Source organism: Siniperca chuatsi, linkage group LG6 (genome assembly GCF_020085105.1).
Source record: "Siniperca chuatsi isolate FFG_IHB_CAS linkage group LG6, ASM2008510v1, whole genome shotgun sequence".
NCBI classification, from domain to species: domain Eukaryota; kingdom Metazoa; phylum Chordata; class Actinopteri; order Centrarchiformes; family Sinipercidae; genus Siniperca; species Siniperca chuatsi.
The window spans coordinates 16,282,945-16,299,008 of record NC_058047.1 but is presented as its reverse complement, the minus strand read 5'-3'; the positions used below and the strand labels follow the sequence as shown (position 1 = coordinate 16,299,008).

Sequence of the window (16,064 nt, the reverse complement as noted above, 5' to 3'; positions counted from 1 at the left end):
ACCTTCCCACTGTCACCACACTGTCCAGTCAGCAAAACCTACTGGACCTCTGTGTGTGTGTGTGCGTGTGCGTGTGCGTGTGCATGTGCGTGTGTGTGTGTGTGTCTCTGTATTTGTGTATGAGAGAGAAAGAAAGACTATATGTTGATTTCAGTTATGTCTGACTGTTTTTGTCTACTTTTGGCTGTCTGTGTGTGTGTGAGAGAGAGAAAGAGAATTTGTGTTAACTGTAGCGGTGTATTATCTTTGTGTGTGTGTGTGTAGAGATTAAAGGTGTGGCACTGAGGAGGTAAGAGAAGAAGGATAGGGGGTAAGGAGGAATGAGGGCACAAATGTGGCAGTGAACAGAGGGGTGTAACAGAAGAGGAGATAGGAAGGAGGGATGAGAATGGGTGAGTGGGGAGGGTAGTTGGAGGAGAGAAGAGGACCATCAGTCGGATGTATTGATTGTAGCTCCATCCCGAGTGTCTGTAATGAGATCTAGTGACCGTGGCTTTCTGGAGGAGCAGATTGGTCACCTGGGGCTAGACAATACAGCTGGCTGGGACTGGGGTAATAGGGACACGGGCAGAGGAGGGTCAAGAGGAGAAGAGGAGGAGACAACAGAGGGGAAGAGGAGAGAAGAGTGCAAAGCTTAAAGGGACAGAGAGATGGAGAGCGTGTGGTTTTACAATGAAAAGACACAACACAAATGATGACTAGAGGGGAATCTAAGAAAATGCCTGTTGGGAGCGTGCAGCTAATTACTGCAGACAGTCTATGTCTGGGCTCATCTCCATGGTAACAAGATGGGCCAGCAAGGCTGGCCAGCACACAGGAAGACACAGAGAAGTAAATCAATGAACAGACAGACAAAGGAGGGAGCAAAACCATGCTCATTGAGCCAGATGCACCCTTTCATTTTGTTTGTCTACAGGTTCGTGTGTGTTCGTGTATGTGTATCAGTTCATGGTTGCCAGTTGACCCTACACTGAGACTTGGTATTTATTTCTAGAGCAGCTGTCGACAAAGAGCTAACTGAACATATAAAAGAAGTTTGCTCTTGCATGGACAGATTTGACTGAACAGGGCAGCAGCAGGCTAGAGATCAGAGAAGGTTGCTTGTGATCCGAATGTTGCTGGTTTGGATCATGCAACAGTAGTCAGTAAGTTTGACTTCCCTAAGTCGGGGGAAAAAAAGGTTTGTGCTAGCAGCTACTGTTGAATTGTCCTTGAGCAAAGCAGGAAACCTCTAATTGATCTGATCAAGCTTTTTAGTGGACAATAGCAGCAGCAGTAGTAGAAAGTGATGTATAGTTGGAAGCTGCTAGATGAGAATGCGTGCGACTCCGTAATGGGAAGCAAGACACTGGTGATAAAGAGCATGCTTATTCAACCATGAACAGATTAAGACACTGCGGGTTTAGTAGCATGTTTTGCTCTTAACAACGGTCCAGGTACTCATGGAGTACTGTTGGCTTGTAATGGCATTTGTCTATTTTTTTAATATTTAAAAAGTATGACAAAGTGATGAAGTCCTTTTAGTGACTTTTGGCAGCAATAAAAAAGATGATTTCATTTTACATTGTGTACACTTTAGAGCCTTGTTACGAACATGAGCAGGCCTTCTTTCTTGAATATGGGGAGATTGACAGAATGCTACTCTTTATGTAAGTGTAACGACATGTTGAAGCAGGTGAGATATGTAGAAGTAGTGTGATTGTGTGCATATGTGTGACAGAGAGAGAAAAAACTCTGTACTGTGTGATATCTCGATGAATTATAATGTAATTGGTGATGCAAAAAACCCAGAAATCAGTTAAGTAAGTTGGTGATCCCCAACAATCAAACCGAATCATAACCTTGTTGTGTGTTCCTTCCATTCTTTTGTAAATTTGTCCACAAACATGACATTTTCACCACAATGACCTGCTTACAAAGGGCAGGTCACTGAGTTTGTGGGTGAGGGAGATTTGCTAGCTTGGAGTAAAAGGAGCAGCACTAAATAGAAGCTGCTGCATGAACTGTGTGTGTTTGTGTGGGAGAGAGACAAGCCCTGTTCTCTTTCAGCCAATTCCAACCATCAGTAACTCAATTTAGTCTGGGTCATTTAACCAATAGGACACACACACACAGATACTTTGAAATAATGGAAAATCTGCTGTCAGGGTACTCTGCCTTTTCCCTCCCTGGATGTCACTTACGTTTATATAACAATTTATACTAAATACCAGAGGTTCTTGTGAAATATATGCTTTAATTAAATCCATCCAGAACCAAGCTTGGCAAAAAGAAACATTTGTTTGGGGAGCGAGAGTTAGTCTATAAGCGAGAGCTGAAGTTCAAAGAGCACAAAGTAAAGTTGACTATTTTTTTGTTTTGGCGTTGGCTACTGCCCATAGTAGCCTGTGTACTGTTTGCTAATAAATTGCTAGCGAAGCCGGCTAACGTCTCGTAGCCTTCTTACTGAAGGATGCTACAATATATAGGGTTTGGGTTTTGCTAACCACTTCAGGACGCCATTGTAACTGCCTGACAGCCGCAACATGTACACTGCTTGCAGATGTCACTCACGGTTCATTTTCTCGCTGTGTGTGTGCACTCTTGAATTGTGTACTCGCGATTCTACACTGACAACTTCATCAGAGATTGTTATGGTTTAATTGCGTCCCGCAACCGTCCCAAAATGTAATGATCAATTTTTAAAAAAATTTCCGTCCCCAGGACGACGGGACACCCTTGAGTTAGAGCCCTGGACATGAAACAGAGTAGGAAACACTTTGGCATGGTAAACCACCCAATCTCATTACTGAGTGATGAGTGTGTTGAGATGAGTCCCTTCACAAAGCTAGTCTGCATAAGACCTTGTGGACATGCATTAATGTCTTGTTCAAACATTTACCGTTTTGGATTCAGGCTTCAGTGTGTGAGTCATACACACTCTGTAAAGAGACACCACAGAGTGTCATGGTCGTCATTGTCCTGGTGACAGCTCCACAGAATTATATAGAGCTAAAAAAATGGGAGGAGATGTGGTGATACTCCACTCCTGACTGTTATCTTTGTATTTACTTCATTTGTTAGTGGTGATACACAGAGCCACGTCTGGGGAAACACTGATTGGCAGCAATTCCCAATAGTGTTGCTTTCATCACATGGCACAATCTTGTTCCTAGTAAAGCTTTTATACAATCAACTGTTGCATTTACGTTTCCATTGCGATGCTTTACAGCCTGACTGGATATTTGAGGGCGATATCAATAGAAGACATGCAGGGCTTATGTGTATCTGCTGTGTTTACACTAAAGGTGACGTCTAGAAAGCTTTTGGCTTCCCTTTCTCATCAGATCAAGTATGCATGAGTAAACTCATAGACACCTCTCAGGTTCCTGTGTTTGTAAAGTTGCTTACATAATAGCAGCTCTTTATCTGTGTGTCAATAACCCTGAGAGGGAGTGGCTTTTCCAGCGGGAAAGGAAGGGTATTACTGTTTACTCCTCTTTTTCATCCTTTAATACAGGTTGGAAAAAGTTTGCACATATTCAGAAGTGCATATAAAAACTATAAAATGCAGTAAGTGTTGTGTAATGAATCACAAATCACTCCAACTGCTGCCAGCTTGCACAATATTATGACCAAAATTTTCGCATCCATTTAAAAAACTAAAAAGTATTATATAATATTTATGTAAAATAGCAGGAGTGGCAATGATAAAACTATAGACTGTGAACTTTACAGATTTACAGAGTCTAATCATTTTTTACTGTGGCACAATAAAAAGGGCTCATCTCACTACTTACTATTAATTTGACCAGTTATTAATACACCAAATCACAATATATTTTGCCCCCTTTATCCTTTTTCTATTATTCCAACTCTTCATACTCCTTCGGCTGCTCCTTCATACGAAGTTACGCCAGCAATCCTGTTCAGCTCCCAGCTTTACATGAAGCAATACAGCAACTCAGCCCCCCGTCTATCTCCTCTACTCTCTCAGGGCGAATGTCTTACATCAGATCACTCGAAGCATTTATAGCAAAGCTTTTGAAGCTTAGGACTCCCACCGTGACCAAATATAGTAAACGTGAATCCAGCAGCTGTGTGTATGTGTGTAAGAGGGTGGATGAGTGTGCGTGCATGTGTTCTCCTGAGTAAATGGCTCTGGGGTAAAAACGTGTTTGTTATTGTTCCCAGCACTTCGCCTGCAGACAACACTGCCAATTAAAGGGGAGGTTTTATGTGTAAAGAGCAGGAAGTGTTGCCGTGTGTGGCTGCACGTTATTGGCTGCCCAGCTTCTCCCATATTCCTTCCCTAGGGACTGAGCAGCCAGGGCTCTTTACTGCCATGCCCAAATGAAAGGTAAACACAACACACCTTTGATAAGGCTTTGCATTTAAAACCCTTAGTGGAACTGTGTGTGTGTGTGTGTGTGTGTGTGTGTGTAGGGGAAGCAGCAAGCAAATTACTGAATGACACAGTGAGGTTTACGTGCGTGTGTGTTTAGCTTAATGAGCGATAAGCTCTCCAGGATGCTACTGCTTGCTCCTCCTCCTCCTCTTGTTGTTGAAGCATGAGTGAAATCATCCCTCCATCCCTGCCTCCTTCCCTCCATCCCCACATCTCCCCAATCTGGCCAGCATGAAAACAAAACAAGGCGTTGTATGAATGAAAGTGGGCGGGGCTGAGTTGCCTAGAAAGGCAGGCAGATAGCAAGATAGATAGTGGTGCAGGGTGAGGCTGTGGCGGATAGGAGGGATAGAGAAGAGGACAGTGGAGTTGTTGGAGGAAGGGATGAATGAATGGATTAGCTGACTGGAGCATGTTTCGCGTAGCAGCTAGCTTGTGTAGCCCAGTGCTAGTGTGAACAGAATGAGGAATGATGCTGCTGCAGTGGTGTTGTTATGCTACTGTAGTACTCCCTGCTGAGACCACTGTGCTGGGATCAGATAGAAACAGGAGAGGAAAACGGTAAATATAAAAAAACCTCAGATCAATAAAGACAATAACTGAAAGGTAAGTCAAATACCAGGGTTGTGCATTGATTTATTGTACATCTCTGAAGTTGATTGTCTCACTCCACCTATCTCTGTTTTGGCCCATCTTCAGTCTTAAGCTCGTTCTAATTCACCCAAAGCAGCAACAGTGGATTTGATTCGTCTTCCCTGGCATGCTGGCTACTTGGCTGCGTCTGCCCCCTGTCTGCCCCAGCAGGGCCAGGGTTAACCCTGGGCGTCTCTCCTCCCCGACATGGAAGAGGCCATTGAATGGCTGCCTCCCCCAGTCAGCAAACACATTGGCTGAAACTGAGGGTGGATCTGTGGCTGGAGCGGCACTCCGGCATGGATCCTCGGCTGGAACTGGATCTTCGAGCTGTCTCAGCCCTCCCTGCTCTGTTATGTGATGCCGTGGTCACAGCATGTACACACATAGCAGACAGACGAGAGGGGGAGGGCTAGAGAAGAGCTATGCATTTTTCTCTCTGGGTCAGAGACAACTGTGTGCAGTGGTGGGTTTACTAGTGCATAGTAAGGAAAAAGTAGTGGTGCGACCCCTGCATGAACTACCCCAGAAGGTCGGAGATTGTTTTTTCTACATTAGTCATTCTCCCTCTGCACGGTTTTGACCCCTTGTCCCTTTCGTCATTGTTCTTTTTTTTAACATCATTATCCAACCCCTTCTCTAGCCACAACCCCGTCTGTCCTCTCTGCTTTTACTCAGGCAGCATAGTGGGCAGCCCTCCCATGAAGGGGGGGTCCTAGCTGTATCTTTGGCAGTGAGAGCTCATGCGATGTCCTCACAGAGGTGGCATCCCACGAAGGCTGGCATACAGTGTGCCCCCATTGCACTTTAAAGCTAAGTGTGTGATGCACTGCTCTAAACATTCTTTCTTCCAATTGTGTAGCTGCTAGGGAACCATGACAGTGATCCATTTTTCAGATTTTATCTTTCTTTATAGTAAGGATAAAGCGAATATCATGGAAGTTTATCAAAAGACTCTCTAATGCAGAATCTTTCTTTCCTTGATGCTATAAGTTTTCACCTATAAGGGACCCAAAGCAGGGTCAAATAATCTTATGAAATGTTTGTAGCTTGTTATTTGACCTAGATCTGCTTCTTGCCCTAACGCTCTTTGGTTCAGTTAGCGCATGATATCAAAGCTGACAGTACAGTGAGAAACATGGGGAGAGATGATGATTAACACACAGTCATGGACAGGAAACCCAGTCGGAGGTCAGATATGGCCTAGATATTTTGCTGTTTTCTCTAGTGGATTCCAAAGTAAATGAAGGGGTTAGTTTTTACACTTTTTTTTGTTGGTGTTTTTAGCATGTTCACTCATGGCTGCTGCACTTAATTTAAACTTAAAATCAAGAGTCTAGCCGGCACAAGAAACTCATGTTGTTGTCTAAAGGTGTGAGTGACTGATAAAGCTAAAAGGTTTGATTCTTTTACCTGCCAATATTTCACTTTGGACATCTGGCTACCTGCCAAAGTGGATGCTAGACTAAAATGAACTAGCAGCCTCAGTAAACTCTTACCGCCCCATGGCTTAAGGTGATTTCCTATCTTATTTGCACCCAGTCAGTATGTGCAGTTGGTAAAAAGGTCAGTGTCTGGTATAAGGTGAGATCTAATGAGTCTCTACTGGCCCTCAAACAAGGCAATAACACCTAGTTTATTAGATTATTACAGGGCACAGGTCAAACCCGACTGCTAATCCAATCACAATTGACACCCAAGCTCTTTCACCAAATGCTGTTTCACAATAGGTAAATGAATGAAACCTCAATGGCATATAATGTTCAGCCTATTAGGAATTAAGGTTGTTTCCATGGCGCTGCAGGCTGCCGCGGTTGGCCATCAGGCGTAAATTGTGGACACTCGCTCCCTCGTGGATGCTAGGTGGGCAATCAGTGGTTGTCCAATTGCATGTTTGCATACAAATTACAGCTGGAGCTTGTGTGATTGTGTTCTTGAATGCTAATTAGGGCCTTTGTGCAAATGAAGTAGAAATGTCAACCTCTTGGGTCAGCAGCGATATTTGGTAGAACCACTGAATACAGGGGGGAGGTCATGCATTTGTAGCCTATATTCAACTTGTTGATACAACATTGCTTTTCCAGTACAGTTAGATAGGTTTGTGCTTTGTTAATGTACAGGGGCTCCGACAAGTGTGTATACTTACGGGGGGTTATTTGGGATGTTTGGTAGGGAAAAAAATTAGAGATGTAAATATCAGAATCAGCAATCCATCACCCAACAAGGAAATCACTGATGGTCCTTTTTTTTTTTTTTTTTTTTTTTTTGCATTTGTTTGATCTTTTTGTGATGGTCCAACGTTTTCCAGTTTTCAACAGGTTTGTATTCCTTCTGATGGCAGTACATCGTTCCCATTTTTTCTTTGAGCAACCACGGCAACCACACATTAATAAGGCAAGGAACCACAAGGCCTAGCTGAGAACACCTGTTTATAGTTCATGCAGCCATGTTCATGTGTGTGTACTTACACACCAAACATGCATGTGGTTGCCTCACTGCTCTCAGATCAGCGCCAACCAGCACTTGGTGGCCATTTTGACCACAGGGTTTTGCTCTCTCCGCCCTTTCTTGTTTTAATGTTTTGTGAGCCGTTAAATGCTAGACAGAGCGAAATATCCCTGCCTACATGCAGCCCCATGCTGTTTATATTTGGTATTTTGTTTTTGTTTTACTTAGCTTCTGCAGGGTATTTGTGTATTTTTGTGAACTTTGGATAAGTCCCACTACTCTCCCACTCAGATCCAAATGCCATCTAAACCAGGAGTGGTTATAAACACAATCTTCATGGTGATACTAGTGGGGGCCAAAATAAAACGTGACTGAGTCCGCGTGTATCAAACCTGATATTAACCACCTCTTTCCTTTTTCTCCTCTCCTTCTGCCTTTCCTCAGTGTGCTTGGACAACTGTAAGCATGGTGCGTGTAGCCTCCAGGGCCAGTGCTGCCATGACCAGTGCCTGGGTGGCTGTTCTGAGCCAGGTAATGCAAGTAGCTGTGTGGCCTGCCGGAACCTCCAGCATGGGAATACCTGTATGGAGAAGTGTCCTCCTGGATACTACGTCTTCAGGGGCTGGCGCTGCGTCAGCTTCTCCTTCTGCCAGGTTGGTAATAACTGGAATTCTTAATGTTCACTCATGTAATATTTAGCACAAATGTAGACACAGTAAACTCATACACTGGTGGAAACATATCTGTTTCATTTGTGTTTTCCTTGTTTTTAAATCCAGGAGCTCCACAACCAGTGTAAGCAGACTAAGAAGTTGAACCAGGACCGGGAGTTGAGCTGCTATGAATATGTCATCCACAACGGGGCCTGTATTCCAGAGTGTCCTTCTGGATACACCACTATCAACTCCACTACGTACGTCTGGCTGACACACACACACACACACACACACAGACACACACACACACACCCCTTTAATGCCACCATAAACACTGCTGTGTTATTGATGGTGGCCATCATTAATGATCGGAGATGTGACTGTCACAACAAATCATCCCTGCAGCAGAACAAGTGGATTGTGGTCACTCATCACACTCAATAACATTTGCACACAGGAGATGACGGTGTTTGGAAGTTGATCAAACAAAAAGGAAGAAGTCGTTTTCCACTATGGAAAGTCTCCTCTCCTCTGTGGAGAAGCAGCGGGGCTGCTGAGGTTCAATTATGTTGAGGAGCAAAGAAAAAGGCAAAACATCACCTGCTTCTCTGTTTGCCTCGTTGTCAAACGAATGATAAGTTACTCAGTAGCACCAAATATAAAGTTGCCATATAGGCATGAGACTATGTAATTTCATATGCGGTTAAGTCCTCTAATCTCTTGCTGTAAATGAGTCCCTGGTGTTTCACAGCCTGCATTACATTCTGTTCTCAGTGATTACACAGCTGCATCAAGTCAAAGCCTTACCAAACTGACATAAAAGAACAGTTGTCCACAGCAGTTTCAACATTTTCATATGCAGATTAAATGCATAAACATCATTTACTAGGTGGATTTGGTGTTGCATACAAAAATCACTTTTTATCTCATGGAGTAACATTTCTAATCACGCTAAAGTGTTGATTATTTTGGGAAAAGCATACAAAGGTGCCCTGGAGTGAAATAATGTGCCTGAGTCTTTATGCACCCAATAGAATTTTTGATTGATAGTGAGGATTTGGTGGATGTCCTTAAACCCAGTTAGGGTGACAAGCATGTACACTGACAGGGACACTGATATTTATGGCTGCGTGAAGAATGCTTGGCAGTATAGGCTGTCTGTAGCAGCAGTATAGCAGTGTTTAAGCTGGTTAAAAGAGTATGTCACACAGGTGAAAGATCAAAGGTCTAAATCCCTGTAAAAGACATTTGTCCTTAAGTGCACTAAACCTCTTATCTTATTATAAATTCCCCCTGATAAAAGTGTCAGCCAGGTGTCTTGAATGTAAAAGCAAACTCAGAAAACTGTCTGGAACTCACCTGGTCCTGTTTAGCACACAGCTTTTGTCTGCATGTGCAACAAGCAAGGGCATGACCTTATTTAGCATTCTTACTTGTAGTAAACGGGGGCAGAGGAACATCACTGGCTTCCTCATTTAGCATCAGTAGCTGTTGCTAAATGAGGAGGACACGTATTTGTTTTGAGGCCAAGTATGTGTTTTGAAACCGCTCCTGTTTGCATGCTTTCAAAACACATAAATACATTTGGACAATGAGGATAAAACATTTTCCATTAGAAACGTGATGGAGGTAACACTCCTGTTGTCTGTTTGTGGCTAGGCAAATCTGACAAAACCGCTATAAATGGAGCTGCCAGTTAATTTAAAAATATTTTCATATGCCAAGTCACACACCAAGAAGTTGTAGTCTTGTGTTTTTAAGCCATGACAGAAGTCTTTACTGAGTATGAGACCACTTTTTGTTGGTGTAAAGACATTAATGGGGTGTAGAGAAGGACGAAAGACAGACAGTGAAAAAAAAGCACAGAGAGGTGTATTTCTCTGAGTTTGTTCTAATAAGAGCAGGTTGTGTGCTGGAGATGTCTGCATCACTTGAAGCCACAGGTGGCTGGATGATTGATGGTTTTTGTGTGTTTCTGGTATACCTGTATACGTGCATGTGCGTGTTTTTGCGTGTATGTGCATGCACGTACATGCATTTGAGTACTTGTGTGTGCAGAACGTGTATGTGACTACATTAGCTCGTTCCCAGTTTACTTTTTCCAGGTGCAGGCTGGGGGAAATGTCCACTGTGTCCAGATAGAGAGAGGTGTATATGTGTATATAGATATGTTTATTAGGTAAATAGCATACACTCACATGCACAGAGATTTAGCACACCCACCGGAAAAGGTAAGGACATTTCAACCCAACATGACTTTCTCCAAATGTATCGTGTGTGTGTGTGTGTGTGTGTGTGTGTGTGTGTGTGTGTGTGTGTGTAAAAGAGAGATTGACTTTCCCTTGCATGCTGCCAGCCCGCAGGGATTATCAGGTGCTTAGACAGAAAAGAACATTGCTTTAAGTCTCAGTCATATACCCTGAGGCAGAATGGCATCCTTTGTGTGTATGTGTGTGTGTTTGTTTGTGCTTACGTATAGCTGTACGTGTGCACACAATCTATGATAAACAAGACTTCTTTTTCATTGGGATTCTGTTACAGTTGCAACATCAGGGCCTCTGTGTGTCTGTTTTGCTGCTTTGGTTTGGTTCTAGCAAGAACAAGCGTCATCAAACCTAGACCCAGACAAACACACACACACACACACACACACACACACACACACACACACACACACACACACACACACCCGGATAGTCAATCAGACGACATTGTACATATGCTATTGCGTACACACACTCACACACACACCAGTGAGGATTGACAATGAGTAGGGATGTTCCAGAGTAGGGGAAATGGAGACCCAAAGGTTTGCATCATGGTTTTTCTGTGAAGCCAATAAACGGTTGGTTAGTGAAATCCTAACTCCCTTTGGCGTCATTCAGTAATATTATTCAAATTTGAGTATCTGTAATGTTAGTCTGGATATTTAGTATGTAAAGTTATTAGTATACATACAACAATGACAATTATTTTTTTGCGGAACCAGATGTCACATTAAGATCAAAACTGTCTCATGATTCTGACATGGGAACATGGTTTTAGATGTTTTTGAACCATTTCATGATAAAACATGTTTTTACATATACGTTAAGCATGTACGCTGTATCCTTCATTTGGATATATTTTCTCTGTGTCTTCGTCCTCTCTCTCCAGACAGATAGCTGTGCTCTTTTGACACTAACATCACCAAGATGTACTGAAAAGAGTTTGCTCATCTTTCTTGGATGCTGTGACAGCACAGTAGTACAGCAGTATGTGTGTGCGCGTGCGTGTTTGTGTGTACGTGCACTTGGTCTGGTTCCGCTAGGCCTGGGCCCAAAACCAAACCCTAGCGTCAGCTGTGGCCTCTGTTCTAGATCGTTTTAGCAGACCCTGGAGCCCGAGTCACAGAGTTCAGCTGGACAGATAAACACTGTCCCTTTAAGAGCTGCCGTTGGACCCAGCCTGTCTGCCTGTGTGTCTGTGTTTTTCAGTACAACGGCCCAAAACATTCTCTCTTTCTACACTGCAACTAGAGCATTACTTTTGAGAAGCTGAATATTCGATTTTCCATGTGGGGGTGAGAAAGAGAGAGAGAGAGAAACACAAAATACACTTTTAGTTTTTCTTCTCACTGTTGTTTTGAGAGATCATTACAGTGTGTTTCCACTCACTCAGAAGTCATAGAGGGGAAACAATGATTTAGCCTCTGATTGATGTAAATTATTAAGAGCTTGATAAGATGGAAACTAGGAGAAGCCAGGGTGTAATGGGTCATTTGGCTCGCTCAGGGTGGATAGGAAAAGCCAGACAAGGACCAAAACAGCACCCCTGGGACTCAGTGTTTCATGTCACTATGGTGAATGGCGTCTATAGCACGGTCTGACTGTTGGGGGAGTAGGGGCACGATTTGGGTAAGACTGTGTGTACTTTTACGTGTGCTTCCTGGAGAGGGGGATTATAATAAGAGTTGCATAAACATAGAATTAAAACAGGGTGAGCTTACAAATGGCAGTTCATGCAGAGCTTGCATGGTCCCCGCAGTGAACAACAGCATCCGTTGTTAGCTGTTCCCCGGGCACAGGGGCTGCTTTAAAAAGGTGCCTGTTTGATGTCATTGTCTCCTCTACTTTGAGTTTTGAAACCCTGATAGGACTACTTCAAAATCCATTCTAGTAAACCAGTGTTATCACCTGCCCTCCTCTGATTTGTGGATGTATTTTTCAAGAAAACAGAAAATTTTGACACAACTTCCTTGTTTCTGTTGCACGGCCACCTCACATCAGAGCAGCTATCATTCAGGGGTGATATGTTGAGGTTTTTATAGCAGACCAACCAAAAAACAGCATTTTAGTTTATGTCTAAGCCAGACCTTTGTGGTTAGGAATGTCAAGGCTGGAAGTGGAATTAAAGAGAGGGATTATGTTCTTTTGAGAGAGCTTCTCAAAAAAAAAGTGCTCACTTGTGAATGAAGCTTCAGGTCCCTTTTCTCTGTGTGGCGTGTACCCGGCTGCTCACTAGACAAGGCCTGCCTTTTGTGAATGATTTTCCTGAAAGGCAGCACTATCAAGGCCTTGTTGCTCAGTGTATGTGTGTGTGATTACGTGCACAAGCGCATGTTTTGCAGGGAGAGGATGCCACTCATAGAGCTAAGAGAGACAAAGAGAAACAGGAATGCCTGTTGGGAACTGCAGCTGGTGTTTCAGTCATGTTTTTTTTTTGTTGTCTGTGATTGCACTCTGCGTGTGAATGTGTGTGTGTATGTGTGTTGTATGTGCGACAGAAGTAATTGAAGCAAAGGATGAGAAAGCTCTCTCCTCTATCCCCCAGTGCTAATATAAAGGAGGATCAGATGTGGATGAGAGATTGCCTAATATAATTCCACTCCTAAAATCTTATGCATTCATTATGGGACATATCTAATTAATTGAGAGAATTATACAGATTCACTTCTGAATACATCAGCTCATTCACTGAATTGCAAGAGTCTGTTTGATTGTCTCTCATTTGAGGTGATCAGTTTGAGAAACCTTACACTCACTATTGTTGATATTTAAGCAGTTTTGTCACTGAAGTTAGTTGTTTTAGGACAAATTTGATACATCTGTATTTGCTATTTAGTAAAGTCAAATAAAGTATGTGCTTTTAATAACAGTATTTATTACATTTGCTTTATATAGAAGGCAGAGAACAGGACCAAATGAAAGAAGTAAAAACAAGAATGAGCCCATCACAAACTCAAATATGAAGCTGCCTGCATAAAAAATCTGATTATATTCTAGTGAGTAGAAAAAAAATGTATATCTATTAAATTCCACGGAACAGATTCAGCCTTGTTGTTTGAAAATGCCATGCCATCCCCGGTCCCAACCCACGCCACACCAGTACGTCACTGAGCATTCCTGCTTCATACCATTTCTGATATCTGCACACAGAAACACAAATGGTATTTTTTTGTTCTCCTCTCTGAAAAAACAGTTTGTTGTTTGCTTCCACTTAAGGCTCTGCAGTATTACTCTGACGTCTCCAAGCGTCTCCTGACACTTAGCATGGCGTGTTAGAAATGATTGTGACATCAATTGACAGCTCTTATGAACACTGCAGCCTCAGTTGTTTTGTAGCTTTGGAATGTATCAAGCACAATAATCCCATTTTGATTAAATGCATATAATGTCCTTGCTTGTCTGCATTGATCTGTATTGATCTGCATCAGTAAGGTTCTCTGTCCACCATATCAGCCAGTAATTACTGCATTAAACTACACATTGACACACAAGTTGTTGTTTGTTTATTTATTTATTTTGCGAGACACACATGTCCTCACCTCATTCATTATGTTGATGTTTATGGTCCTAATCTGTGCGCATGTCTCGCTCTGTGTAGGTTGACCTGTTCGCCATGTGCAGGCCTGTGTCCTAAACTGTGTGTCGGAAATAAGACGATTGACTCAGTAACTTCAGCCCAGGCTTTGAGAGGCTGCACTGTTCTCCACGGCAACATGATAATCAAGATTCGAGGAGGGAGTGAGTACTACTACACCTGCTGGGCCTCACACTATGTCTGTCTCCTTCTCCCTCCATCGCTCACGTTTCTCAGTTTGTGTTTCTCAGTTTGTCTATCCACCTGTGCATTCAATGGTGTGTGTTTGTCTGACCATATGACCATCTGTCTGTCTTCTGCTATCACCTAGTGGCTATATCTATGCTAGGCTATATATGTATATATACATCTATATGACCAAGTGTCTTACCTTGCAGATAACATTGCAGCTGAGTTGGAAGCAAGTTTGGGCCAGATTGAGGAGATCACAGGCCACCTGACTGTTCGCAGAGCCTACGCCCTGGTCTCCCTCTCCTTCCTCCGTAAACTACGCATCATTAGGGGGGAGCATCTGGAGGGAGAGTAAGTCTTCTCTTCTCTTCTCCTCTCCAGGTATTTAAATTGAAATAAATAGTGTACCCTACATTGCGTTTAATTTCTTTATCTGTCTTCCCTCCGTCTCTCTTAGTAACTACGCCTTCTATGCATTGGACAACCAGAACCTGCGTGAGCTGTGGGATTGGTCCAAGCACAACCTGACCATCCAGCGTGGTCGTATGTTCTTCCACTACAACTCCAAACTTTGCATGTCTGAAATCAGAAAGATGGAGGAGGTAACAGGAACCAAGGAGCGCAACCAAAAGAATGACATTGCCGTACGCAACAATGGGGACCAAGCCTCCTGTAAGATAACCAGAATTTCAGACTTGAAATTGTCATTTGATGTTCACCACCTTACTGATTACATTTATTTTAAAATGTTCAGGATTGTTCTAAATATGCTCTAGAGTTTTTCTAGTCTTTGTGCTTGAATTACAAACATAATTATCACTTATCTATTTGCTGTATGTATTGTAGTATACTATTCTGTATGGTAACACTGGAACATACTCTTAATGCACGCTGTTGTCAGTAAATGAACTGCAGACCAGCTTGAACAAATGATAGCAGTCAGGTGTTGAATGAATAATACTGTATCTATATAGATAGCCTATGTCAACGAGCCTTCCTTCAGGAAAAATATACAAAACACTACATATACAAAACGTCAAGCCTATAGAAAAACAGAAAAGAGAAGTTTTGATGCAACTATATTATTATTAATGCAGAACGTTTCAGCTGTCAAACAAATCTACATCGGTTTGGTTTCACTCATTTTAATGTATGCCTTCTTTAGGCTAAACATACATGTGCGGCTACATTTTTTCCAAAAAATATTAGATTGGACTTAGCATCGTCAGCCACTCAACATTGATGGACTCAAATCAGATCAAGGAAGAAACTCCTCTGGACATCATTACTCTATGTGATGTGCTTTTTGCAAGTCCAAGCTCTATGTTTTGACTCATTATTTTATATGTTTGTGCAGAAATGCTGCTTATTTCTTTGGTTATATGGTGTGATTGCCTGTACCTCAGAAGCAGTGGGGTGTTTGATGCTCTACTGCTCATTTGCTCTTTTACCAAACCCATGTGCTGAGCATCGTCTGTTTCATCCCTTAGGTGAGACCAAGCTGCTGAAATTCACCGTCATCAAGACCACATCAAATATGATTATGTTGAAGTGGGAGCCCTTTTGGCCCTTAGACTTTAGAGACCTGCTGGGCTTTATGGTTCTCTACAAAGAGGCGTAAGTATCTGACAAACATCATGGGATTTATCCGTACCATGGCACAAAACATACCAAAGTTGATGTTCAAAATATAATTATAGCATTCACAATGAGCACCAGTCACCATTATGAATGGGCTTGCTTGATCTCACTGCTGCCTTTGATACTGTCGATCATGATATTTTAATCAAGCGACAACAAGATTCAGTTGGTCTAACAGGTCCTGTCCTTAACTGGTTTTCCTCCTACATCAATATTTCACACATAGTTCCCAGTAAATTACTTGGATAACCTTTCAGGCACCGCTT

General features: G+C 42.6%; 1 protein-coding gene across 1 annotated transcript in view; it reads left to right on the top strand.

Moving 5' to 3' along the window:
- Positions 1-16,064, top strand: part of insrb (insulin receptor b) — an 89,381-nt gene that overhangs the window by 53,099 nt on the left and 20,218 nt on the right. The window contains exons 3-8 of the mRNA XM_044200278.1: positions 7,913-8,121; positions 8,248-8,381; positions 13,990-14,129; positions 14,364-14,508; positions 14,615-14,829; positions 15,648-15,774. Of these exons, the coding sequence (XP_044056213.1) occupies positions 7,913-8,121; positions 8,248-8,381; positions 13,990-14,129; positions 14,364-14,508; positions 14,615-14,829; positions 15,648-15,774 (970 nt within the window). The remainder of the gene's footprint in view (positions 1-7,912; positions 8,122-8,247; positions 8,382-13,989; positions 14,130-14,363; positions 14,509-14,614; positions 14,830-15,647; positions 15,775-16,064) is intronic.